This window comes from Brassica rapa, chromosome A03 (genome assembly GCF_000309985.2).
Source record: "Brassica rapa cultivar Chiifu-401-42 chromosome A03, CAAS_Brap_v3.01, whole genome shotgun sequence".
In the NCBI taxonomy this organism is placed as follows: Eukaryota; Viridiplantae; Streptophyta; class Magnoliopsida; order Brassicales; family Brassicaceae; genus Brassica; species Brassica rapa.
In genome coordinates this window covers 2843237-2869847 of record NC_024797.2, presented here as the reverse complement: position 1 = coordinate 2869847, position 26611 = coordinate 2843237, and the positions used below count along the sequence as shown (strand labels likewise).

Genomic DNA, 26611 nt, shown 5'->3' with positions numbered 1-26611 from the left:
TAAATGATCCCATATTTTGGATAAATTTTACATTAACTATGATCTATTATTTCAATAAAAAATCTAGACATATATTTCTTTGTTCATAAAGGTCATTCATTTCATATTATTAATTTATATATTAACAAAAACTAAGAATTAATTGAATGTTTTATGGGTTATGAAACTTTGACCTATGTATGAATCAAATCTTAAAATATTCTGAACCAAATTAGATAACTAGTTTCACATTAAAATCAGACTTCCATAAACAACCCAATTGGATTCACCGTCCTCCATCGTCTTTTTTACATTAATCCATCAAAGAGTTTACCATAACATCATTAGTTAAAAATTTATCTCCTTAGCCGCTTAGAAAAACGATAAAAGCTTCTTTGACCATTTAGGCTTTTGTCCACACAAGAGAGCTTTATGTAGTTGCTCCTTTAGGCTTTGGAGAAGGCACCTGATGTCGATAAGGCGAAGAACCATGTTGACCATGAGGACTAGACAGCGTCCTAAACACAGGCTGCGGCTGCCCGTTTCTTGATCCAAACCCGTTTCCTCCTCCCTGAGACCGACTCGACCCGTTTTTCAAACGCTCGGCTTGCATCGTCTGAAAGTAGTAAGAAGAGCTCGCCATGTCTTTAAGATGAGGAAGTGGTTTGAGCGCTTCGACGACGTCACTCATCTTTGGCCTAACCTTGGGGTCACGGCTCAGACACTGTGCAGCGAGCTGAGTCACCTTTTGAGCGCCTTTGATCGAGAAATGGCCCTCGAGTCTCGGATCGAGTAACCGGTAGAACCTTCTTTTGTCGAGTAGATGCGGTCTTGCCCATTCCACTAAGTTGTGTTCGCCGTTGGGGCGGTTCTTGTCCATGGACCGTCGTCCCGTAAGCATTTCGAGGAGAACCACACCGAAACTATACACATCGCTCTTTGATGTCAAGTGACCTTAACGAGTTCAACGGGAAGAAAGTCAACAAAGATGAAAAAAAAAACTAAGTAAATGGATGAAAAAGCAAAGAGGACACTCACCGGTCATTACATACTCAGGAGCAGCGTAACCATATGTACCCATAACTCGAGTGGAGACATGTGTTTTGCCTTCATCAGGAGCGTCTTTGGCAAGTCCAAAATCAGATAGTTTTGCATTGTAGTCCTGAAAAAAAAAATGGGAAAAATTAATAAATCTAAAAGTGTTCTCATGTAAATGGATAAGAGTAAAGGATACATACTGCATCAAGTAAGATGTTTGAAGTTTTGAAATCTCGATAGATGACAGGCTTCAAAGCTTCTTCATGGAGGAAGCTGAGACCTTTTGCAGCACCTACGGCAATCTTCATCCGGATAGACCAAGGAAGAGGCAACGACCCTTTGGAACACAAGGAAAAAAAAGGATTAAACATTGAACAACAATGAAATGGTTTGTGAATCTATATAAGGTTGTGGGGGGTTACATACTTCTGAAAAGGTGATTCTCCAAGCTTCCTCGAGGCATGAACTCATAAACAAGCAGCCTTTGATCATCTTCGATGCAATAACCAACCAGCTTCACTAGATTCGGATGAAGAAGGTTACCAAGGAAATTGATCTCAGCCTACAAATGCAAGACCACACATTAAAAAGAGAAACCAAGTGATAACAAGGAAGAAACAGAAGAGATTGTTCTCTTACAAGCCATTCTTTGTGACCTTGAAGTCCATCAGGATTCAAAGTCTTGACAGCAACAGTAAGCCCAGTACCGGGTTTAACAGGAGCAGTTCCATTCTCTTCGATCCATCCTTTAAAGACACAACCAAAGCCTCCTTCTCCGAGAAGACTCTCTGGTCTAAAGTTTCTAGTAGCTAGCTTAAGGTCATTGAAAGTAAAGTTCCTCAGGTTAGAATAAGCCTTGAGCTCTTCGCTGATCATTGGAGTTGATGAGGAGCTTCCTGCGTTGCTGGTCGTTGTGGTTGAGGAAACAGGACCAGCTGGTTGATCAGTTGATTTCTCATTTGCTGATTTACTTTCCATTGTCGTCACTAAATAAACCACAGAACAACATCCCACAAGTGAATAAAGCTAAAAAAAATAACAAATCAAAGATTAAAGCTAAGTTACTACCACACTTAACTCCAAAGTTCCTAACTTTGGTAACATCACAAGTTCTCAAACCAAATATGGAAATAAGAAAAAAAACCCACAAGGAAAGTTTTCATTTTTCGATTCAAAGGTCAAGACTTTGAGTTGTACCTGTGCTGGTAGTGGCGTAGAGAGAAGAAGAGGAAGCGTCAAGGTCTGATTTTGAAGGTAAGCAGCCAATCATGAACCTGAACTTGACCCAGCACCCACTTGGTTCTTCTCTTTCTTCGTCTTCTTCGTCAAAGGTTTCGCCTTTACTTTTGCTAACGACATCGTTCTTCTTCCTTTTCTGATGCTCAGCCTCGTTAGGTTTCTTCTTCGATTGAGCTTTGACAGGATCAGTATCGTTCAAACCCATCTCAGCAAACACAGTTACGCAGATGATTGTGTTTTGATCAGACCAACATAGTATAGCTTTGGAAGAATCGAAGAAGAACGAAACCTAAGGGGGAACTAGAGAGAGAGAGAGAGAGAGAGAGAGAGAGAGAGAGAGAGGAAGTGAGATTCACTAAGGGAATGGATCAAAGCCCCAAGTCGCGCAATTTTAGTCAAAAAAGGAGGAATTGATGTCTCCGGTGAGAGAGAGAGAGAAGATGTGCAGAAGAGAGGGGAGAGAGAGAAGCTTAAGGAAAAGTGAGATTTTTTTTCACATGTGCTACTACAGTAAACATAATTGAAATTATAAACAGTTTAATGACCCGTTTATTGATTAATTAATTCAGTAATTATTAGCTACCTACAAGAGTGATTATTGGTTTCAAATCTCCTGGTCCTGGGATATGTGTTTGGTGTGTTTTATTTTTGTCTGCTTGGAACCACCAATTTATCAAACACTGCTTATTATTCTTTGGGATATTATTAGGTACGAATCGTATTCCTTTCCCTTTTCTTTCCTCTTTTTCGGTATCCAATTAAAATGATTTTTGTTTTGAGAATATACTGTTGTACATAGAAAAGCTTGGAAATTTCATATATTGCTAACTCAAAACGGGAATTATTCAGAACAATTAACAACTAAAGATCAGAACTAAAAAATTGAAGATTTTAGTTTACTCAATTAGAAAAAAACATTGTCCAAAAAGAAATGGATTAGTCGGCGGTCGTCTAATTTGTTGCCTTTTTTGACTGTCTATTAGAGGTTTAGTTCTTGTTGAAGGGCCAGAGTTTTACAAGACGCTCGAGCACGGCGGCGCTTTTTGAAAAGTAACCGGAGAAGCCAGCCGGAATTGACGGCGGGGGGAAATCCTCTGGCGGCATTGCAAAGGGACGTATCATCTTCTCCATTGTCTCCAGTGTCAAACACGAACCAACCTCTTGAAGCCTCTCTGGTCCCATTATTGGAAGTGTGTGTTCCCTAAGTAATGATTTTGCTTCCTCGTCCTTCTTCTGTTGTACCATACAATACATTAAAACCATTTCTTCTTGTCAATAAATCAACAAAGTAGGTTGTTAAATATCTCTGTCACTACATCAAACCCCCACGAAGAAGAGTTTAGTCTTTGCTGTTATATATTACCTCTAAGGGAGACAAATCTGCGCCACGGCTACATGTTAGTTCGATTCTGAACCGTTCCGGGTCTTCCAGAGATTCCTGCAGGTAAAAACAATGTTATAAGGTTTCAGTGTCATATAAGTATATAACAACTTGAAATCATGAGTGGAAAAGGGGGAAAAAGACAGGTGAATTGTAAACCTCAGTGTTCTCGAACAGTCTTAGGACAATGTAGCTCATGTAATCAAGCTCTTTAGTCTTACAAAGGCGTTCCAAAGCGCTTTGGCAGACGAGACTTTCTTCTCCTTGAAGAGATTCGTCGAGGTTACAATACCGTAGAACGTTCATCAGAGAATGAATATGTGATTCCTGCCAATCATTACATAGCAAAAAGTTATGTATAAATGAATCCACTTGTGTTACACTGATTATAATGCTGCTACATAGTTCCATGATCTAGCCATATATCACAGTCTTATTTCAAAAAAGCATAAAAGTCACATGAAATGAAAATTAAGTTTTTCTATTTTTTCTAGCCGGAAGCTTTGCATGTGCAGTAAGTAAGGAATGGAAGAAGGAACTCACAGATGTGAAGTAAAGGCGTGTCCTCACATGACGTTCAGGCGTCATGACATTTGCATACCTAAAGGGAATACAAAGAAACTGAGAAAGATAGACAAGATATGAAGTCACTTAAGCAGGAAAAGAGACTTTTCAATTACTTTGGATCTAGTCGATATTTGGTTTCTTTATCATCATCTTCATCTTTATTCTCTCCATTTGTAGGCCGTTTCAACTCATCGCTTTTAATGTAAAGTTTCGGTTGACTATATCTATCCTCCTTTTTCGACGAATATAATGACACTGAGACTTGGTCTTGACTGTTCTTCAGTTCAGCAACACTCATGGCCTCTTCTCGAGTATTCCTCAAGTCGATCAAGATTTTACCAAGCAAGCGACGAGCAATCTTTAAAGTCAGAAAATAAAAAGAAATTAAGCCATTAGACCATCTGCAAAAACCATGGATCCTCCATGAGTGAAAGATTAGACATTATATGCCTTTGTGGGAATTAGAATTCCACGTTGAGAAGCCCACCTTTGAACCGATTTTGAGCTTTTGCTGTGGATTGATCCCATACTCATTTGGTATTACACCGTCTGCAAGTAACTGCAACCACAACACTTAACTGGCTCTAATCAACATAGTCCATGATCGAAATGCAAAACAGAGATGTAACAATTGCACAATTTGAATCTGGAAATCTACGATGCATGGCTCGGTATTGGTAGTAAAGTGGTACATTGGTAAGTACCATTTAAGTTTCAGAAAGTGAGAGAGAAAACTTCAAGTTTTTATTCAGTTCATACCTGAGCAATTTTGAAGAGTTCGTCTAGTCCTTTCAGGTCGAGATGAGAATTATGTAACAGATCATACCTGGTATTAATGACACATTGTAGGATACTCAGAATGGAGCAGTAATAAGCTAGGATCGATTTATAATACATTAAAATGCAAAGCTTACTTGCATGAATCGTAAACATCAGGAATCTGCGTTATGTCAAACCGGCTGCATTTAATTCCAACCATCAGTTCCATTTTAAAAAACTCATGCAGAAAATAAGGATAAAAACTTGACAAGCATTGATAAGTCCAATATAACCTACTCTCTTCTTTCGTTGTAGAGATCCCGTTCGAGTTTTTTCCACCGAGCATACATCAAAAGGAATCCTTCACTACCACAAGGTAATCCAGCAGCAATCCGGCCAACGTCAATGTTTGACTTGCCAAGGGCCTTTGCTTGATCATAGGGAGGGGCTAAATCATAAGCACTAGGCTCAGTGTGATTCTCCTCTTCATCTTTTGCAAGTAGCCTCACTTGTTCAGTAACCTTTTTAGCTAGTTTTATCTATTTATTTAGAAAGTAAAGAAACAAGTAACGTTTAGTATATATTTTGTGATCTCCAGCAAAACCTTTTCTATCCCTATGCACCTTTTAAGAAATAATATTATTAAAAATGGAAGAAACATGCAAATGATATTGACGATGGCATTTGAAATATGCCTTTTAACAGTAGATACGCTAGAAAGCCCTTCAGATTAAAATATGCTAATAGACTAACGTTTGCAGAAAAAAGTGTGATTACCAATTCAGGTAGGTGCTCATCAGCGTGAGGAGGAAGTCCAGCCCCATCAATCATCCAAGGTAATTCAGAAGAGACGTAATCATTTACCAACTTTGTGCCAGCGGTAATGATCTCATTCAACTGAGCCTGAAAGGCAAGTAAGGAAAGGAATCCAAAGCTGTTAATAATTACACATGATTGTTTAATGCATATTTGAGAGTATACTTCACCCTATTTTACACAGATGAAATTCAACAATCTAAAACATGCATATGAGAAAAAATGTTCAAACATCAGATGAGCAATCTAGAACGCTATGCATGTCACTATTGATTATTGGTTGATGCTTCAGACGTGTACCAAAACAGGCTTTCATTCGTCTCATATCTGCTGAATCCACAATAAAGTTGTCAATAATAATAAAGAGAGGGAAAAACCTTGGCTTCTTCCATTTCAGTGCTCGCAGTATCAAGGCCATCCAACATGGAAGAGTCCTTGCTAACCAGAGAAACCTAAAGAAAGAAATTAAGAAATTTAGTGATTATGACAATGCCAAGTACGGTACTACCTTGGTAAAAGAAACGGCGAACCAGGATTGGGGTCAGCTGTCCTTCTAGGTCCAGCAGGCCTTTAGCAAAAGCAGCTGCAGACATCTGCAAGCAGTGCAACCGATGAAGAATATACAGAAGACTGAATGTAATATCTCAATGTTCTATGGTCCATCTTCACTACTAAATCGATATACAGTTGTACCTGAACACGTCCCTCGTCAGAACTGTAAATTTTAAGGTCATGACGGTATGTACTATGGAGACGGAGCAAACCGGTACCTTCACCTGCAAGCATATCCCGTTTAGTTATAAACCAGTCAGAAATAAAACTTACACTGAACAACACAATAAACGAATTGTTTCAAAATAGTATGAACATATGGAAAGTGGAACATGAAATGATCGAACAAATTGAAGCAGATCAAGTGCCGGTCGTCACCTGGATACATATTGTTTCGGAAGTATCTACCAAGTTCTTCTGCCTGTGGAAAAAAGTAAGCAAACATTAAAGAATACGTCAACCCTCTGCAATAATGTTAAATGTCCTACACTAGAAGTCCATTAGCAATACCATTACTGAAGTTTGCATTTAACATCATCTTACGATACCAAGTAACAGTTTTACCTGCTTTCGACCAGCATGAGTTAGAACACCCCCATATTTCAGAACCATAAGAGCCTCCACTGGGCGTTCTTCTTCACCTTCGCCATCACTTTTTGTTACTTTTTCCCATTTTAGCGGCTTTAGCTGAACCTTTCTGTATATGCCAGAGAAATGTCCACCCTGCACGTTTTACACATCTATGATAGGAGACGGAGGTTGCAAAAATTGTTTTCCAAACATCCTTAGAAAAAGGTAACAATGTAGCTGCTACTGGGTAGAAGGACTATATTCAACAGAACGACAATGGGCTGCATAAAGATACACCTCAGAGAAAAGGAAAATAATTTTTAACCTCTTCAAGAACAGCTTTCACTTGCCGAAGCTTGTCAGCATGTTCAAGGTCTTCTGCATCACTATCACTTTCACCTGGTCTAAACATCAAACAGAAATACAATAAGGTAATTAGGTAGTAGGGACGCAGCTGGAGAATATTTAACAGAAACATAAGGACTGTTCCAAGAATGAGATAAGCTCTTTCATATCTATCAACCTAGACATGAAATCCATGGATCCATTGGCTATGGTCAGTAGTAAGGACTCACGCAAGGAAAATGCTCAATACAGGAAGTCATAAGATCACTATCAGAGGTGTACCCTGTGCGAGGAATTAACATTCTTGTAGCATCCAATAGATCTTGCAATTCGACGGCACTTTTAAGTTTTGTCTGCAAGTAAGAAAAAAAAAATGCACAGAATAAGAAAATCACTGTACGAAAGAATATGAAGATAGAAAAAGCCTGCGCCTCTTACCTCAGCTCTTGGCTTTCCTCCATTGTACTTCAGCATCAAGTTTAACAGCTTTTCCTCTGTAACTTTTAGTTTCACTTTTTGCTTAGGGGTTCTATCACCGCTGCCAAGAGAAGTTAAACACAACTCAGAGCCTGGGTGAATATAGAGGAGTTTAAAGAGGACAGGTGAACATATGCTTAGACATACTGCCGAATAACAGCAATGACACAACGTAGCTCTTCCGACTGCCCAAATGTTCCAATGATGCCACTCCCTTGGCGAGTTAAACCTTCGTTAGATAGGACAGGTTCATTGATCTTCCATGGCAGAATGGGAGGAACTGTCGAAGAAAGATGAGGAGCCTTTGCATCTAAAAACATTTTCCGCAACACACAAGCAGCATCGTCGTAGTACCTTACAGAAAAAGAGAACTAAAGACTTCAATGGAGTATGATAGAATTATGATTTGTGATTTTCCCTATGAAGATATAATTGAAACAACAGTCCGAAGCGAAATAAAAGTCCAGACTAGTACTCACTTATAAGAGTTCTTCACAAAACTCCATCCATTAACGTCACAAACGTATGAACTTCCCTCAGATCGTAAGAGATCAAATCCACAGACCTGGTAACATGAAAATGACTGCGTTAATGCATGTCATCAAGCAATAACATCTTCCGTTTTTCCTGGAAAAACCAACAACATGTGTGTATGCTTGTCCTTCTATTAGAAGATAATTTGTATCACGTTACCAAGCATTTAGTTGGAAGCAGTAACTGACCGATAGAGAAATTAAATTAGAGTATCTTTTATCACACTAAGTAATCATTCCTGCTAACAAATTGCAATGGAAGTAAGTACTTACCACGGATGCTATTGTGGAAGCGAGTATGAAAGAGAGCATTTAAATCAGCTCAATGGTAATTTACATTTCAAATCAGCGATCTTAAATCTTAAGAATTATGATAGAGAATAATAGGAAGTGAAGACACAATGACAGCCAGATAACTGGAATTCCAACATACCGCTTGCCTAAATGCAATGCAAACTTCTCTCGCCATTTGCTTCTCAGCAGGTGTTAGCAAAACTGGATACCTCACCTGTCCAATTAAATTACAATACCAGATCAAAGTTTGAACATCAGCGCTCATGAAACACAAGCTACGATTCCTCTATATAATCGACAGCCTTTGGTACCCTGTTAACCGTAGCTCAATTCTTATTGAGAGAAGAGCCACGTAAGGTTTCATATGTGGAACGGTTTCATAATGATCGGCAGACTTACTTCCTTTCCATCTGGGTTTCTCATAACAACACCATCAACAACAGGCGACTTTCTTGCTTCAGCGTGTGCGTATTCGGGACCCACAGTGTAGACCTGCATTTCAGTGTACATGAACAAACAGATTGAAAAAAACATAGGAAATTTAACAGCAACTTTTGACATATAAACGACCTGGATAATGACAAGAGCCTAAAAACACATTGCAATGCATTAAAGATTAAGTTGCCTTGGACTAGAACAGAATTATCTTATCTAGAAGAATCAGAATCAAAACCTTGACATCAGTTCCTCCAGTAGGCATAAACTCCTCATATATATAAGAACCTTCTCTCCTTACTCTTCTGACCTCAGGATGAAATTCACTTGAACGATTCCCAACCTAAAACAAAAACTTGGGTCAGAAAGATAGTTCAATCCAAGAAAAGCCACAGTTATGGGCCACAAATTATTACAATATGTTCAACTAGACAGTTCAATCCTAGAATAGCCAAGTTCGGAAGAAAGATGGAGTACCTTACGAAACAATTCTTTCATGCCTCCACCTGCTGAGCTAGGGTAGTATATCATTATGCTATGGTCATCTCCTTTACAAGCACAAAAAATGTCAATTATTAGTGGACAGTAAAAATAACTGCAAGTCAGAAAAGGAAAAAAAAGAGAGGATCAAGGCTGATAGCCAAAAACGATTAGACTAACCTAATACCATCAAAACAAGGAAGCTCGACCAATTTAAGATTCATTTATCATTTACACAAGATGCATATTGAAGAGAGAACACTGAAGTACTATATAAACAATATATGAAAAAAAGATGACCTAATACCCCCAAAAACGAAAAAAATTCAGAGAAACAGCAAACAATTAGAGAGATCAAAGATGTGAAAAGAGAAACTGACCATTGACGGGTTTTTCCACAAATGGCTTCCAGAATCGTTCACCTTTAACCTCAACAAAATCTTCATCCTCAACGAAATAATCAAGGTCTTGGTTGGGTACTTTTCTATTGACACAAGCATATCTAGGAACTGGAATACCATACATCTCCAGATGCTACAGGGAGCACATAAATACAATATTTTATTAATTTAAGAAGAAAGCTTGTAGATAATCGTTTTCATGAACAATGGAAATCTGTAGGAAAAAAGAAATGAGTGGGAGGCATGAAAAGTAGAAATAATATGGTGATACGAGATGCACTCTTATGCAGTCTAAAATGCATACCTCATACACTTTCCGGCGGTCATGAAGAAGGTATTGCGGATCCAAATCATTCACTAAAAAAGGCCTGAATCATAAGAAGATTGAAAAAGACGACCTCAAAATCTAAACAAAACTAATTCTGACCGGTAAAAGTGAGCAGTTTACTGAACCATCAACAAAAGTCAAAAAGGTATATAACTCACTTTCTTAAAGAAGAATATGCTTGAACTTTCTCAAGAGGATATCCAGAGGAATGGAAAGCAATCAGACAATCACAAATCGGCCAACTGAAACAGGAAAATCCCTGGTGAGGTATTGGTCCCAGTCTCCCAGAATCTTAACTGTACTTAAATAAGCTTTGAATAAACTTTCTCCTAATGAACTAATTAATTAAATTAAAGTGTTAACAAATCCATGCATCAGGCCAATTAAAATATAAATATGATACAAAATAGCACAAAACCAAATGTTAAAAAAAAAACGCAAACGTTCACACACATACCTTTCTACAGGATCTTCAAGAATAACCTTGTCCCCAAAATGAATGATCTAGCAATAAAGTTGTAACAGAGTTTCCATGAGGTCACATCCCACAAGCAAAAGAGGGAAATAAAAAAAAAAAAAAAAGTCTACACCATAGAATCTGTGACGACCAAAAACGACAACGAATTGGAATCACAAAATTAAAGGCATATTCATTTCTAAGTGGAAGAACAAGCTACAGGCTCTGAATCATCAAATCACACCCTGAGAAAACATCAGTGATTCTGTTCATCAACCGAGAGAAAGTGAGAGTTACCTCAAATTCGCCAAACGCTTGCAATCTATCCATGATTTGTCCCATGGGAGCCGAGAAAACCTGCAACGAACGATCTATGAGTGAAAAAAAAACAACAAGCTCAGTATCAGATTTGCTCGAGGGGGAGTGAGGATTCAAGCAAAATCAATCGCAATCATCTGTTCATCAGAGCTAAAACACGAGCACACGAAAGGGAAAAGAAAACCTCGGGGCTGCATTTCACCTTCTTTTCCATGACGCAGACTCCGATCGTTATCTTGTTATCAACACCAGCTCCTTCTTCCATCCCCATTCTTAACTCGAGATCACCTATACGCACCACCTCTTCTCCCCTTTCGTTCAACAATTCGTTCGATTATATCAAAGAGAAAGCACAAACAGAGACGAAATCGCTTCGGTTTTTGTACAACACGTGAATCATGGACGCGACTAAGATAGGATCAATCGAGAGAGAGCAAATGCGAGATCTCGCGGAGAAAAAGTCGGAAGAGACGTTACTGGGGAAAACGATAAACGCAAGCAGAGCAATAGCAATAGTGCTGTAAAGGCACGAGGGGAGAGAGAGAGAGAGAGAGAGAGAGAGAGAGAGAGAGAGAGAGGAGAGGAGATTCAGGCGTCAGGGGCGTTGCATTGAATTGACTAAAATAATAATTATTTGATTTTAGCATATTAGTGGGTATATATAGATTTTGTTTGTAATTAAAAAAGGTAAGATTACGAATATTTTAATTAGTCACCGACCCACAAGCAAAACCAACTATGCAAAACTATTTGGGAAAATATTGAATAGTGGTGTACATAATATTTTTTTTTTCCGTCAAATATATTATTATTCCAACATAAAATACAAGAGTTCATACATAATACATCGGCGACAAAACGAGATAGTCCTAGAAACCGAAAGCCCATAAGAAGCGGCGACTTGAGTCCACATCGGGACAACTAAAGCCCACACCGGAGCAACTTACTGAAACAAAGCTGAAAAATAGTCCGAAACTCATATAAACTACCACAAAAGAATTTTAAACAACAATTTCACAAACTTTCGAACCGAGTAAAGACCAATGATCGGGGAAATATCGTTGCTGCCCATAGCACGCCATACGATAACCTCCACTTCTAACACCCACACCACACGACTATCGCTGCTGCCTACGCCCGTCAAGCGATAACGTCCAACAAAACAAATACCTGAAACTTCATAACCCAACAGGGGGAACACTCACTCGGTTCACCTCCTTCGGATACGGATGTGCCGCATTCATACGACCACTCACCCTCGATAGAAGCTTTACTCTAATACCACAGAATGAAGTCTTGCCAATCAATCTCTCCTGACACGCTCTAAACACACGGCAAGCAATCACTGAACTCAACACCATATATGAAAGTCTGCTAAATAAGTTTAAAATTCTGTATTTTCAAGAACCAAAACATGATACCAAGTTTCAACAACCAGGAAATCGAACGCTCCACTCCACAACAACCCAATCCGCAACAAAACCACTTGGAAAATAAAGAAGAGAGGCAACCAACCCGTCACGCGCCGTCACCGCTATGACTCCGAATAGATCTAGAAATGGAAAATCAGATCTGTCGAAAGTTAAACCCATAAACACCGACTCAACCTGCTTTAGAACCTGCGATGCCTCGTAGTTACACCAGTGAAAAATCTCAAGACACCGGAACAAGCTCTCCCCGTAGCAGTACTAGGGAGCCGGCGGCGAGACCTTAACCAGTGCTTCCAACATATCAGCACCAACAGAAAAAGAAAGAGATGAGCAAATAAAAATGAGATAGGGAAGAAGGAGGATGGCCGGCAACGGACGCGCAGGTCACGCGCCGGCGGACTTGAAACTCTGAAAAAGTCGCCTTTGGAGAGAAGAAGGTGAGAGGATATTACGGTTTTTTTTTTCATATAAACTTAATATCGTGGTGTACATAATATTCACGCTGTTCTTTTTAGGAAATTCTCTAAAATGTCTAAATGAGTAAAGTCAATATAACGCGTATTAAAATAGTTTAGTTATTTAATTCTCTTTAGCAGCCATATAAACTTGTAAAAGTAATCGAAATGGTCCACGGTGTCTCTCGTCAAAATATATTGTAATCCAGTCAATGTAAAAAAAAAGAGCAAATGTTGAAGAAATATAGCAGTACTATATCGCAGGTGGAGCTTATATTTAAAAAAAAAAAAACAACTATAGCAGGTGGAGCTTATATTTTTTTTTTTAAATAAATCGTGTGTTTAATAAGCTAGAGCCATTTGTTTGTTGGTTGAAGCTATAATTCAAATCAATGTTGTTGACGCATGGTTGGACTGGTTCGTCCACTAATTATTTTTGAATTAGGTTTCTTGTAATTGTATCAAATCTGGAGAGAATAAACAATGGAAAATGAAATTAAGAAAAATGTACTGACGAGATAATAAATACTATGATTAGTGTTGTTAGATACTGAACACTTAATACCTTTTAATTGAGACTTTAGATAGTTATTGATCCAAGTATACTTTTTATAAAAGCTTAACACCTCTCCAAGAATGGAGTAATTGTTCACATGAAGCATGGCTGATTTGACTAGGCCATCAGCCTCAGAGACCAGAGTTAAGAAAACGTGGAATGAAACAAACACAAATTAATACAACAAAAGGATGAATGAGACCAAGCCTCTAATATCATCAAACAACTATCATAGAGCGACTGTTGAGGCATTCGATGTAACTAAGGGTCCGATTGGTAATGGCTATAGCTTTAAATATTTTACTGTAGAAAAAAATCTGTAGACTTTTTGCTGTGGCTTTAGATTTTATTGCTGTAGAATTTTATTGAAGCACTAAAAAATTGCTTTGGATATTTGGCTCTGCAGAGCACTTGTACAGCTGTAGGATATTTTAAGAGCTGTGGTTTCAAAAAAAAATTTAAAGCTTGATTGCTCTGAATTTGGTGCTGTGGAAATAAATAGGGCTGTGGACAGCACCTACAGCAACTACCAATCACCTCCTAAGAAGACTAACACCTTGTAGTCCCAAAAGACATTAAATTTTTGGATTTTTAAAGACGCATGGTTGTTGAACTTGAAGGGTGAGTTTGGATTTATGATTAAATAATGATTTAAGATAATAAATAAGTCAGAAATCTCGTTTGTATTATAACTAGATAGAAGTAAAAGGAGATTACAAAGGTAAAACATGTTTGATATTCGAATCGAGCACGCTCTGCTAAAAACATTAAAAAAGTTAAGTAAATTATATTTTTTTGCCGATGGAGAGAAAAATCGATCCTTTGCTATAAAAAAGACACTCCATATAAAACAAAAGATAGCTCATCTTGATTTGTGATGAGATCACTTATTCGATCTTTGTCATAATAAAGTTACATATTCGATGTGATGCGGATTCGACTCATTTTGCCCCTAAGCATTTAATGTGAATCATGGTATTATCCTGGATTTAATCTTAAATGGATTTTTCAGAACTAGATCGGACATAGATAGGACTGCGCTCCAACCATGGCTCATCAGTCATCAGCGCCGCCTTCATGGCCAGCGCTTCCACTTTAGATAGTTTTGTTACATTCTTATGGAGCCGAATCGAACACTTACCAAATAGCAAAACTACGAAAGGCTACATAATCACATACTAGTTTAAGAATAAAATAGTATATTTTAGTGGTTCTATTGTTTGTGATCAAAGGCGATCGATGCCTGCTCCATGTTTACATACGGGCTTTCATGGGTAATGCATGCCCTAACATTAACATGTGAGTGGGTTAACATGACAGACTAGTCAACTAATAGTGGAACAAATGGATCTGCAAGGCTAAATTTAATGCTCTTCATTAACCCTTACATTATTTATATGAATTTATTTAAGGACTTATTGGCCAAATGGCCATATTTTAGAGATAAGTCAAGGAAGTAGCTATGATTTTGACATAATTCATTGTTTGGCTTTTGTGCTTCCTTCTATCCGGTTATACCCCTTCAAATATCAAGTTACCGGTTACATATTATAAAATAAACGATGTGGCGTTTTTGTATGGCATCATAATAATCACATAACATACAGATCACGTTGTGCAGCTGTATTCAACACATATGATGTAAGGGTACGAATCGAGAGGAGTGGATAACAGTTGTAAGTGTGTCATAAACAATTCTAACCTAACGACAAACTGAAGATGACGACAAGTATATTCTATACCGATTGTATGAGTTTCCATACTATGTACCGTATGTGGAATAGTAATATTATAAATGTAGTTCCAAGTGAAATATGATCTTCATAATTTCGCTACTGTTAAAAAGGTACATAATGCAAGAAAAATACGTAATGCTTTACCCAAAATCAAGCCAAATATTCATAAATAAATTTATCAACCACACAGAAATAAACTAAAGGCCAAATAGTATGAAAATGTAAACTCTCGGTAAACCACACAGAACACAATATGTAACATAACCCAAATTTAATGGAATGTGGGCACATTGTGTTTGTTGTACGGAAAACCTTGTGACCTTCTATTTTGGTTAAATGAAATGATGCCAATGTTAACTTCTGATAATATATGTCCGTTATAAAGTGAATTAACGTTTATGACGTATATTACGTGAGAAGGTCTATTCCATATAGAATACACTATGTAATTTATCTGAAAACTGTTATTCCATATAAAATATACTATGTCATTTATATACTAGTTGCATACATTCATGATTGATTTACAAAATCTAATGGGGGATTGGTAGAAGAATACTTGATACTAAACACTAAACAAAAATTAGAAAAATATGAAAGTCAGATAGTTGGTGACAGCTACTCCTAATGAAAGAGTATGAGGATGCCACATGCTGAAGTCGATTTACTAAGATATTTTTACTGTGTAAATTTAAACAACTGGTGTAGGTTAATGATTATAAATGTGTGTATAGGGTTACATACACATTTGTACCATCCATTACGAGAAGACTTCTATACTATATACAATGTACTATTTAAAATGATACTATGTGCATACTAGAGCCAAGATTGGGTAACATGAAATACAAAGCTAATAGGAATGGTAATAGAACACTTAACATTAAACACTAAACCCAAGTTAGGGAAATATAAACCCCAATCCATAAGCAATCCAAATCTCTAGGAAACTGAATTCACATCTCATAATACTAGAGACATGTATTTACATTCCTCATGAGCCACATGAAATACAAAGCTAATGAGAATAGTAATAGAACACTTGACAGTAAACACTAAACCCAAGTTAAGTAAATATAAACCCCAATACATTGGCAACCCAAGTCTTTGTGAAATTAAATCCACCGGCCATAATACTGGAAATAGGTGTTAACCTTTTTTTTTTGCCGGTAGGTTCAAAGTCTGTCTCAAACAATCTACTTGGAAGGTCTGACTCGTCCATACCAAACCTGAAGAATGAAAAGAAATAGAGGCAAAGAGTGAGGACGGTTCACACTGTAATATTCAATATAGAAATGAATTTTGAGTCAAACAGAATAAAAATAGCTAACGAATGGAAAGACATATGATGTAAAAGTATGATTCCATATAAAATGGAATAATGTGAACCTTATACTATTCCACTTAACATGACATATAGCAATGAGATATACTGATACGGGCATACAATGAAACATCTATGTATTGCAGATGCTATTCCAAAAAATAATCGATATTTCTACACCATGAACTATGCATCGCAGAGACAAAAACCCCAATTCAAGCATAACTTAGAATAAGAACATCAGAGAGAGAACCACAACCGACCATAAATTGCAGCAAAGCAAAACATGATAGCAAGTGATAATATCCTCAGTGGAGTAGTTGAATGTGATAGGTATACTATTACATTTCAAATGGAAACCGGATTCAAAATATCATACTATGTGTACCGACTGAGCATTTCTAATCAATGATATTCCATGCATCTTCCCCTAAATTACTACACTACTTATTTCGCAGCACCGAGAACTTAGTGGGAGAGACTAATTCTGAATTGGGGACGATCGAATTCACATCAGCCGATGATACAGACCTAGAAACTATAACACTTTGATTATGAGACGAGCCCCAAATTGGAAGAAAATAAGCACATAGGACGAGACGGTGAAGAGAATCTACAACAGAGAATGAGAACTTATGAGGGGTTCAGAGATCTGAGAAGAATCGAAGGGTGAAGTTGGGTTAGAAAGGGTTTCTTACTACCGCCGCTGAAACCCTAACCAAGAACTGTAACACCGAAGAAGATTGAAAAGAGAGGACGGAGGAGCTGGAAAATATGTTGATTGCATGTAGAGTGGAGGCGATGGATGAAAGCGGTGCCGGAGACCGTTCGACTGCAGCAAAATTACCAGAGACGTTAAAAGGAGAAGATGTGAAGAAGGGTGAGACACGAGTTATTTTTGTGGGATGAATAATTAAAATATTTAATTATTTTTGTATCAGGTTGAGCCGGTTGTTTTTAGGGGTATTACAGTATTATTTTATATTTTTAACAGCGTCTATAGAATCGTTAGGTTAAATGGCTACATGGTGAATATTGGTTTTTTTGTGGTTATAGCCTCCAATTACCCTTTATTTAAATATATGTCATTTTTTCCAACAATATCTATTCTACGAAGATTCTATTCTACGAAGATTCTGCGAAGCCGATAATCATTGATCATGGTTTGTATGTCAAAGAAAGCAGATGTCTTATGGGGTTTCACAGAATAGAGTACGTCTACAACTTTCAAACTCTTCACAGGTGATCTCATTTTCATAATCTTTTTTTTTTCACTTTCGTAATCTTCCGATTTGGGTAATTAACATATTGGGAATATGTCTATAAATTGCTAAAAACAATGATTCCTAAATGTTATGGTGAGTACAAAATTCTTATCCCTGTGATAGGTTTGTCACACATTAGTAAATTGGTCATGTCCTTCACGATATTTAAATACGAAGCGTAAGAGTTCCTTTTATGTTACGTTCACATTCTCTGAATTATAGATGTCCACGTGACTATACATATTACACGAGCTGTAACGCAGTCCATGAGATTAAGGTCAGATAGATTTTGGAAGTCATATCAAGCATCAATTAAGTTTTAGTTTTTCAAGGGTATTACTAGTGATCATAATAGTATACTGTCTTCTGCAAGCGGCTTCACAATTAGAATAATGAAAACACATTAAGATCAGAGTTTGGTATAGAATTATCGTTCACGGTTAATCTGAAACACGGACCAAATTGTTACTCATCACATCTTTAGTTTCCAATATAAAAAAAATTGTAATGGAAAAAGTTATCATAAGACGAACATGAAAAACTCAAATCTTACTAATGATCGTAATATGGAGAAAGAGATTAACTTATGCTCAGAATTATGAATATTTATTCTCATCGATTAACATCTCTGAAGTCTGACATGTGAATTTTATTCAAAAGATCATCATAGCAGAAGTTTTGCAAGACTTTTATAAAGTATATAAATGTCAATTTCAAAACAAACACAATCAATGGCTCTCATTAAGTGTAAAAATATTTCTCTTCATACTGTTTTCAGAATAGCGTATACTGCCATAAAGGCAAAGTAATCACAGAGCCAATACCAAAAGCTATCGAAAACTGAAACATCAAAGCTTAAGAGATCAGAGTTTGGTTTAAAATTTTCGGTCACGGTTAAATCAGAAACACGGACCAATTTGTTGCTCATCACATCTCTTAATGCTAATCCAATAAACGAAAAAAACAAAAATCAAAGAAGGTAATCAACGAGAAGAATAAGAAGATCATCAGAGAATTAAAATACTAAGAATCATATAGATTTCTCCTTCATATTGTTGCAGTATTTGCTCATCAGCTGATCTCACTACGCATCAAAATCCAAAAACAATAAAAAAACTTACAAAACGAAGCAAGAAAGAGGATGATGTCATGTCCGAACCATAGTAGAGCTAATGTCTGCGTAACTGCGTTATCCGAGTCTTCCTTATATATCTTCGCCAACGAGTTATAAGAAGAAGCAAACCCTAATTTGTATTTACTTTTCAATCGGCCTTTTATGCCTATTAGGCCCAAATAAGTTTCGTAACAAACAATGGGCCTTTGAAAAGCCCATAATAAATATGAGGTCCATTGTTTTACTAATCAGCCAACAAAAAAAAAAGAAATTTGCTCTGCCGCTGAAACAAGTCAATAAAGGGAAGGATTTTGCCGTCGTTGTTTCTTCCCTTCTTCATATTCGAAACTCTCTCTCCTCTCTCCTCTCTCCTCTCTCCTCTCTCCTCTCTCAGTCGTAGCAGCTCCTTTGGACAATCTCTTTATCTCCGTCTTGCTTCTTTGTTCTGATTTAACTCTGTTTTCATCGCAATTCTTCTTCGGTGTATGCGCACAATCTGAGAGAATTCATGTGAATTAGTCGCCGGTGATCGAAGTTGTTTCTTCTCGATTTTGAGAGATCTGGGGTTATTTGGTTAGGTATCATTAAACTTCATCTGAATTTGAATTTCAAACTTTAGAATTTGGTTATTTACTAATTGATGATCTTTTTTTTTTATGTTTCAGCAGCAATGAAGCGGATTAGAGATGACGTGTACTCCTCCGGGTCTCAATTCAAACGTCCTTTGCCCTCTTCTCGTGGCGAATCGTGAGTTTCACCCTTTTTAAAAAAAAATCCAATTAATCATTAAGGTTTTCTAGGTTTTAGTTGGTGATCAATTTTGAAATTTTCATCACATGCATAGTGTAATTCAGTTTTGGTTCAACGCGATCTTGAGTTATAAGAGCTTTTTTGGTGCAGATATGTGCAATCTCCAGTCCCTGGTGATGAGGGAGTGAACTCTCAGAAGTTGACAACGGATGATGCTTTGTCCTACTTGAAGGATGTCAAGGAGATGTTTCAAGATCAACGGGACAAGTATGATATGTTTCTTGAGGTTATGAAAGACTTTAAAGCACAAAGGTGAGACCTTTTGCCTTTCCTATTATCATCAGATTGATTCTTTTTTTTTTTTTTTGTAGCTTCTGGAAACGTTTTTGATATTGTATTTTACAGGACGGATACATCTGGTGTGATTGCACGAGTCAAGGAGTTGTTTAAAGGCCATAACAATTTGATTTTCGGGTTTAACACGTTTCTGCCTAAGGGGTTTGAAATAACGCTTGATGAAGTAGAAGAAGAAACTCCACCTAAGAAAACTGTTGAATTTGAAGAGGCTATATCTTTTGTTAATAAAATTAAGGTATGCAAGAAGTTTCTAGTCTCGGTCTTCTTTCCAAGTGCCCTTACACCTAGTATCTCAGTGTATCTGTATTTGTTTGTTTTATCTCTCTGCAGAAACGGTTCCAGAGCGATGAAGGTGTCTATAAGTCTTTCTTGGAGATCTTAAATATGTATCGGAAGGATGATAAGGACATCACTGAGGTTTACAATGAGGTAGTGTCAGAGTTGGAGTCACTTTATCTCTTCTACACGGTTACAGTTGAAGTTTACCAGTTTTTTTGTAGCTCTAATATCTGTTTTTAGGTATCGGCTCTTTTTGAGGACCACCTGGATTTGCTTGAAGAGTTTACTAGGTTTCTGCCAGAGTCTTTGGCGGCTCATTCAGCAGCTCAGTTAATCCGGAGTCAGGCCCAACGGTATCATGACCGAGGATCAGGTCCTCCTCTTGTGCGTCGAATGTTAATGGAGAAGGTATGGTGGTATTGGCTACATTTTTTTCCTGTCTATCACTGTTGTCACGTCTCTCTTTTCTCAGCTGATACATTTTTCATCACCAGGATCGCCGACGAGAAAGGGCTGTTGCTTCTCGGGGTGACCGTGATCATAGTGTTGACCGTTCTGACCATAATGATGATAAAGCAATGGTTAAGATGCACAGAGAGCCGAAGAAACGAGTCGATAAGGAGAATAGAGAAAGGAGAAGCCGTGATTTGGACGATGGAGAAGCAGAGCAAGATAACTTGCACCATTTCTCAGAGAAAAGGAAGTCATCCAGAAGAACTGAGGGCTTTGAAGCTTATTCCGGTCCTGCTTCACATTCTGAGAAAAACAATCTAAAAAGTAAGCAGCTTTTGAACTATATAAAGATTCACACCTTTTCTGTTTTCTAGGCCCAACAATCATAATGCTTTATACAAGAGCTTAGTAACATGCTACACGTCTTCACGCTATCATCACTTCCAATATATAAGTTGATGTATTGTTGATTTTTTAAATTATCACAAGCTGATTTTCTAATTACTTGTCGACAAGTATGCTAGGGTTCAACTAGTATATTCCTGTTTTCTGATACTTACGACATAATCTTGTTTTCTGTGCTTCTTTCATTGTGTTAGGCATGTACAACCAAGCATTTGTGTTTTGTGAGAAAGTCAAGGAGAGACTATGCAGCCAAGATGATTATCAGACATTCTTGAAGTGTCTCAATATTTTCAGCAATGGAATTATCCACAGGAAAGAGCTGCAGAATTTGGTAGGTGTACAAATAGCTTTAGTGTTGATGGATGGGGGCGTAAAATTTGTATTTAACTCCACTCTCTTTCATTCAGGTTTCTGATCTGCTTGGAAAATTCCCTGATCTCATGGATGAGTTTAATCAGTTCTTTGAGCGTTGTGAGAGTAATGGTATTTAAAACTGCCTACTGTCTTTTTTCTAGTGAAGGTGTCTCGCTGTTTCTGATCATCATCCTATTTTGCAGATGGTTTCCAGCACCTCGCTGGCGTTATGAGCAAAAGTAAGCAGCACTTTCGTACCTTCTTATATGCTTTTTCTCTTGACTTTCTACGTCATTGGAACTACTAACACTGTTGGGTACACTTGCTGCAGAATCACTAAGCAGTGAAGAACATTTATCAAGGCCAGTGAAGGGGGAGGAAAAGGAAACGGAAACGGAAAGAGAACACAAACGCGACCTTGATGCTGCTAAGGAAAAGGAGCGTTCCAACGACAAGTACATGGGGAAATCTATTCAAGAGCTTGATCTATCTGATTGCGAGCGGTGCACTCCTAGCTACCGACTCCTCCCATCGGATGTAAAAATATTTTTGAAGTTCTATATTGCATCCGAGGCATTTTAACTGTACTTACTATTATATCTTATTTGCAGTATCCAATACCTTCCGTCCGCCACAGACAGAAATTAGGGGCTGCTGTTTTAAATGATCACTGGGTTTCTGTCACTTCAGGAAGTGAAGACTACTCTTTTAAGCACATGCGCAGAAACCAATATGAAGAAAGTTTGTTTAGATGTGAAGATGACAGGTACGTTTTACGGAGATTATATATTGTGTAGTTTTGAGTGATTTGTACGTTGTGGTTTACCTTCTTCTTGTTACAGATTTGAGTTGGATATGCTGTTGGAATCTGTGGGTTCTGCTGCGAAAAGCGCAGAAGAGTTGTTGAATAATATAGTTGAGAAGAAAATAAGTATAGAGGGCTCCTTCCGGGTTGAAGACCACTTCACAGGTCTGTAGGCGTTTAGTGATTGTAACACACTCTGTTTCATCTCTCTTTCCCTATCTTTGAGCTCTCATCTCTTGTCTTATACTTACTATTTTGTTATTGACTTATTACAGCCCTAAATTTAAGGTGCATAGAGAGACTCTATGGCGACCATGGTCTTGACGTGACAGACCTAATACGTAAGAATCCAGCCGCTGCACTTCCTGTAATTCTTACTCGTTTGAAGCAGAAACAAGAAGAATGGACAAAGTGCCGTGAAGATTTTAATGCGGTCTGGGCGGATGTATATGCGAAGAATCATTACAAGTCACTTGATCACCGCAGCTTCTATTTTAAGCAGCAAGATTCTAAGAACTTGAGTGCCAAAGGTAAATAAACTCTTGGAATATGTTTGGTCCATCAAGAAGTTTGTATATAAGTAACCACGATAGTTCTTCCTCACATTTTATTGCATACATCCATTTGTCACGTGTCTATTCTTGCATTTACTTATTTGTTCTCATAATTTTTTTTATTTAATACCAGCGCTGGTGACTGAAATCAAGGACCTGAAAGAGAAGTCTCAGGAAGAAGATGATGTTCTTCTGTCTGTAGCTGCTGGTCACAGACAACCCATAATTTCTCACTTTGAGTATGAATATTTGGACAAGACTATTCATGAAGATTTATTCAAACTAGTCCAGTTTTCATGTGAGGAGATATGTTCAACAAAGGAGCAGATCGGTAAAGTTTTGAGGCTCTGGAAAAGTTTTCTGGAGATGATGCTTGGTGTTCCTCCCAGGGCCAAGGGGTCAAATTCTGTTGAAGATGCAGTAGAAACCAAGCATCACGGTGCATTGACGAGTGGGGATGTTAATGTGAGCTCTGACTCGGCAAATTTGGTTTCGAGGCAACTAAAGTTTGCTGCCAATGGAGATGACTATGCTTCATCTGGGGCCTCCAAACATGGCGCGATTGGTCTGTTAAAGAGGGATTCTTCAGCGAAAGAAAATTGCAAGGATGGTGATCCTGCTAATAAAGATGGTGCCACCTGTTCTACTGTAAAACCTCAGAAAGATCAAGAAAATGGAAATGGAGCCGATAAACGATCTGGAGATGTTGATGATAGAGTAGCCACATTCCTAAGTGGGGTAGAAAACAACAATGGTAAAGTAGGGAGTGGAGATTCGTCAGGTACTTTCAAGATTGAACTTGATTTTTTTCTTCAGTTTGTGTGCAATGTCTACCTTAACATGACTGTTTCTTTACTTTTATTTTAAAGGTTCACGTGGCATTTTATCCAAATCAGGTGACGCTATAGAGAACACTGACACCATTGTTATCGCAAATGGAGTGCTGCCAGATGCTTCTAAAGCCAACAGTAATTATGATGAACCTGGTGGTCCACCCAATATTGAGAAGGAGGAAGGTGAATTGTCACCTACTGGTGATTCTGAAGACAACTTTGTTGTTTATGAAGATCGTGGCTTGAAGTCTACTGCCAAGCCAGAACATTCCGTTGAAGCTGAAGGAGAAAATGATGATGATGCTGACGATGAAGATGGCGATGATGCTTCAGAAGGTGGTGAGGACGCGTCGGGAACTGAATCTATTGGTGACGAATGTTCACAAGACGGTAACGGTATGGAGGAAGAGGGCGAGCATGATGAGATTGATGGTAAAGCTGAGAGTGAAGGAGAGGCAGAGGGGATGGATTCGCATCTTATAGAAGAAAACAATCGGCTGCTTCCGTTGTCAGAACGTGTTCTGTTATCCGTTAAGCCTCTTTCAAAGCATGTAGCTGCAGCAGCGTTGCTTGATGAGAGACAAAAAGATTCCAGAGTGTTCTACGGGAATGACGACTTTTATGTTCTTTTCAGGCTTCATCGAGTGAGTGCAACCGTTTCTTATGATTTGCTTTCTCAGATTAAAAGTCTGAAAAATAATTTTTACCTTGAAAAGATTAAGTAAATTTTAAAAAAAATTGGGTTTGAATTTCCAGGTCCTGTACGAGAGAATTTTGTCTGCAAAAACATATTGCACAGGCAGTGAACTGAATCGGAGAAACACGAAAGATACTAGTTCACCAGATCCTTATGCAAGGTATATTCCTTAGCCTACGTAGCATTTGGTTATTGCTTTTATATAGACTATGGAGGTTATTAAATTTATTAACTTGCTTTGTGTGTGTTGTGAAGGTTTATGAGTGCTTTGTTTAGTCTGCTTAATGGCTCAGCTGAAAGTTCCAAGTTTGAGGATGAATGTCGAGCTATTATTGGAAACCAATCATATGTTTTATTCACGTTGGAAAAACTGATATACAAATTGGTTAAACAGGTACTTTCTTGGTTTTAGATTTGATCATTTATACTTTCCAGGCATTATATTCCTTTTCTGACTTCCATTTCATCTATTGCAGCTTCAAGCTGTTGTAGCGGACGATATGGATAATAAGCTTCTTCAGCTGTACGAGTATGAGAAATCTCGGAAACCTAGGAGGGTCATTGACTCGGTGTATTATGAAAACGCGAGGATTCTCCTTCACGAGGAAAATATTTATCGGTTGGAATGTGTAAGAAACCTAAACAAATTCTCAGCTCTCTCTCTCTATTCATTGAGGTATTACGATTGTTCGTTGACCCTGAAACTTGTTTTCTGTGTGTTCTGATTCATATGCAGTCGTCCTCTCCATCCCGTTTGTCAATCCAGCTTATGGATAGTATAATCGAAAAGCCAGAGGCTTATGCAGTTTCCATGGATCCCACGTTTGCAAGTTATCTGCAAAAGGAGTTCCTTTCCAACTCATCAGGGAAAAAAGTAGTCCCACAGGCCATTGTGTTAAAAAGGTATATCGAGTTTCAGTACCTTTTTACCTGCCTCTAATCACATATAAACCCATCTCTTACTGTATAATTTGGTACAATTCAGTTACTTTTGGAATGATTTAGGACATTATACATAAAAACCAAGTCGTTTCTTTGTGTGCAGGAACATGCGTGGATACTCTGGTCTGGATGATCTTGCAGTAGCCTGCAAAGCAATGGAAGGAGTAGAAGTAATTAATGGCCTTGAATGCAAGATGTCTTGCTCTTCCTACAAGGTAACAGCGAATTTAGTCTTAAACCAAACCGGTACAGGTTTCATGTTTTGAGAATCTAGAACTAGAACCAATCTACACATTAATAAGTGCTGATTGCTTCAAAGCATCTCTTGTTGTAGATCTCGTATGTTTTGGACACGGAGGATTTCTTCCATAGGAAGAAGAAGAAGCAGAAGAAGCCATCACATGAAAAATCATCATCGGAGCAACGCAAGTTGTACAGAGTAGAAAGATTCCACAAGTTTCTCTCAGCTTCAAGATGACAGAAACAACAAGAAGAACATCAAAACGGATCTTTTATCAATTTACTTCAAACACAAGGAAGGTTAGAGGCTGACAAAGTTCTCTCTGCAACTACCCCAGGAATAAAAAGAAGTTTCAATACTTTCTCGTTAGTATACTATTCTGTGAAGAAGTTCCTTGCACAGTAGTGTGTATTTATCTAATTTGTATCTTGATGATTTAGGTAATGTGTGGATGTAAATATTGGAAACACATACATGTTTGTCCTCTTGGTTTGTATCTACAGACAGAAAAGTTCAAAGGAGAGATTCTCTCTTTTTATATAAATAAATGATTTGTCAACGTTCCTTGTTAGTTTCTTCTCTTACAGAGAATCATTCCCCAATAACACTTACTTATATAACTCTTCTCAAAGAAAAGTCAACCTGTTTTGATCAAACCTAACCAGAACTAGCTCATAAGAGAGAAGATGAAGCAGACGTTTATTCATCCATGGGCTTCTTCTTCCTTCCAAATTTTGTTGGGCCATTGAATTTCTTCAGCCCATTTAGTTAATTTGACCATTTCAACTCCTGCTGTTTAAAAAAAATTAGGAGAATGCGCATAGTGTGTTTTACTTTTACCTCGTCTAGCTATCTGAGAGCATGATTATTCAGAGATTCTTCGGATTTTTTTATCAGAATATAATAATCCGTCTCTTAACTTTTAACTAAAAATACTAAGAACTAGTTTTTAAATATAAGAACACCATCCTAAGAACTCTCCAATAATCATGTTCTAAAAGATTAAAGTCCTGTTCGTTTTGTAAACGCGGAGTCTAGCGGCAGCGGTAAAAAATTGTGCTATGACGGAGAACAAAATAACAGAATCAAGAG

The 26611-nt window shown here is 37.7% G+C and overlaps 3 protein-coding genes, 1 long non-coding RNA gene and 4 other non-coding genes across 10 annotated transcripts; 1 reads left to right on the top strand and 7 right to left on the bottom strand.

Moving 5' to 3' along the window:
- Positions 1-211: 211 nt before the first annotated feature.
- On the bottom strand, positions 212-2763 carry LOC103856108 (probable serine/threonine-protein kinase PIX7). Its single transcript, XM_009133186.3, has 6 exons — positions 2215-2763; positions 1657-2003; positions 1444-1579; positions 1218-1354; positions 1018-1141; positions 212-933 (listed from the first exon to the last, which is right to left on the bottom strand). Exons 1-6 carry the CDS (start codon positions 2459-2461, stop codon positions 410-412), a joined length of 1515 nt encoding a protein of 504 aa, XP_009131434.1. The 5' UTR covers positions 2462-2763; the 3' UTR covers positions 212-409.
- A 285-nt stretch (positions 2764-3048) lies between these two features.
- LOC103856107 (inositol hexakisphosphate and diphosphoinositol-pentakisphosphate kinase VIP2) lies at positions 3049-11588 on the bottom strand. 2 transcript variants are annotated; one of them, XM_018657446.2, is made up of 30 exons: positions 11154-11240; positions 10949-11008; positions 10652-10698; positions 10353-10436; positions 10171-10234; positions 9846-9999; positions 9463-9533; positions 9224-9328; positions 8950-9042; positions 8690-8764; positions 8203-8288; positions 7871-8077; positions 7685-7784; positions 7529-7599; positions 7227-7305; positions 6896-7054; positions 6710-6752; positions 6473-6555; positions 6310-6372; positions 6157-6231; positions 5741-5866; positions 5261-5502; positions 5119-5163; positions 4964-5030; positions 4692-4763; positions 4318-4562; positions 4181-4238; positions 3797-3964; positions 3620-3694; positions 3049-3489 (listed from the first exon to the last, which is right to left on the bottom strand). In XM_018657446.2, exons 1-30 carry the CDS (start codon positions 11238-11240, stop codon positions 3244-3246), a joined length of 3150 nt encoding a protein of 1049 aa, XP_018512962.2. In that variant the 3' UTR covers positions 3049-3243. The 2 variants fall into 2 exon arrangements, with proteins under 2 accessions (XP_018512962.2, XP_018512963.2); XM_018657447.2 differs by having other exon boundaries at positions 3244-3489; positions 11172-11588.
- Positions 11589-11764: 176 nt separating this feature from the next.
- Positions 11765-12880, bottom strand: LOC117132806. The gene is made up of 2 exons (XR_004456399.1): positions 12391-12880; positions 11765-12292 (listed from the first exon to the last, which is right to left on the bottom strand). It is a non-coding gene; the product is annotated as an uncharacterized LOC117132806 (long non-coding RNA).
- A 5438-nt stretch (positions 12881-18318) lies between these two features.
- On the bottom strand, positions 18319-18411 carry LOC117133202. Its single transcript, XR_004457037.1, has one exon. It is a non-coding gene; the product is annotated as a small nucleolar RNA R64/Z200 family (small nucleolar RNA).
- Positions 18412-18468: 57 nt separating this feature from the next.
- Positions 18469-18554, bottom strand: LOC117133198. Its single transcript, XR_004457034.1, has one exon. It is a non-coding gene; the product is annotated as a small nucleolar RNA U54 (small nucleolar RNA).
- A 40-nt stretch (positions 18555-18594) lies between these two features.
- On the bottom strand, positions 18595-18671 carry LOC117133108. The gene has a single exon (XR_004456949.1). It is a non-coding gene; the product is annotated as a small nucleolar RNA SNORD18 (small nucleolar RNA).
- Positions 18672-18737: 66 nt separating this feature from the next.
- LOC117133192 lies at positions 18738-18816 on the bottom strand. The gene has a single exon (XR_004457028.1). It is a non-coding gene; the product is annotated as a small nucleolar RNA Z199 (small nucleolar RNA).
- A 301-nt stretch (positions 18817-19117) lies between these two features.
- LOC103856106 (paired amphipathic helix protein Sin3-like 2) lies at positions 19118-26083 on the top strand. 2 transcript variants are annotated; one of them, XM_009133185.3, is made up of 22 exons: positions 19118-19427; positions 19518-19596; positions 19750-19911; positions 20005-20191; positions 20287-20385; positions 20476-20643; positions 20730-21012; positions 21288-21424; positions 21501-21576; positions 21651-21686; positions 21779-21984; positions 22059-22213; positions 22290-22417; positions 22528-22782; positions 22940-23587; positions 23703-24283; positions 24396-24496; positions 24592-24730; positions 24813-24965; positions 25073-25239; positions 25382-25493; positions 25613-26083. In XM_009133185.3, exons 2-22 carry the CDS (start codon positions 19520-19522, stop codon positions 25754-25756), a joined length of 4014 nt encoding a protein of 1337 aa, XP_009131433.1. In that variant the 5' UTR covers positions 19118-19427; positions 19518-19519; the 3' UTR covers positions 25757-26083. The 2 variants fall into 2 exon arrangements, with proteins under 2 accessions (XP_009131433.1, XP_009131432.1); XM_009133184.3 differs by having other exon boundaries at positions 19122-19427; positions 23676-24283.
- The last annotated feature ends 528 nt before the right edge of the window (positions 26084-26611 follow it).

Bases quoted from the DNA above. Each gene is read 5' to 3' on its own strand.
- LOC103856107 (XM_018657446.2), bottom strand. From the start codon at position 11,240: ATGGGGATGGAAGAAGGAGCTGGTGTTGATAACAAGATAACGATCGGA. The intron at 7,785-7,870 runs GTATGTCTAAGC...TTCTCTTGGCAG, and splicing joins GTCATTGCTGTTATTCGGCA to CGGTGATAGAACCCCTAAGC. The intron at 7,055-7,226 runs GTTAAAAATTAT...TAAAACGTGCAG, and splicing joins TGAAAGCTGTTCTTGAAGAG to GGTGGACATTTCTCTGGCAT.
- LOC103856108 (XM_009133186.3), bottom strand. From the start codon at position 2,461: ATGGGTTTGAACGATACTGATCCTGTCAAAGCTCAATCGAAGAAGAAA. The intron at 1,142-1,217 runs GTATGTATCCTT...TTTTTTTTTCAG, and splicing joins CAAACATCTTACTTGATGCA to GACTACAATGCAAAACTATC. The intron at 934-1,017 runs GTGAGTGTCCTC...GAACTCGTTAAG, and splicing joins TCCTGAGTATGTAATGACCG to GTCACTTGACATCAAAGAGC.
- LOC103856106 (XM_009133184.3), top strand. From the start codon at position 19,520: ATGAAGCGGATTAGAGATGACGTGTACTCCTCCGGGTCTCAATTCAAA. The intron at 21,985-22,058 runs GTAAAAATATTT...TCTTATTTGCAG, and splicing joins ACCGACTCCTCCCATCGGAT to TATCCAATACCTTCCGTCCG. The intron at 24,497-24,591 runs GTATATTCCTTA...TGTGTTGTGAAG, and splicing joins TCACCAGATCCTTATGCAAG to GTTTATGAGTGCTTTGTTTA.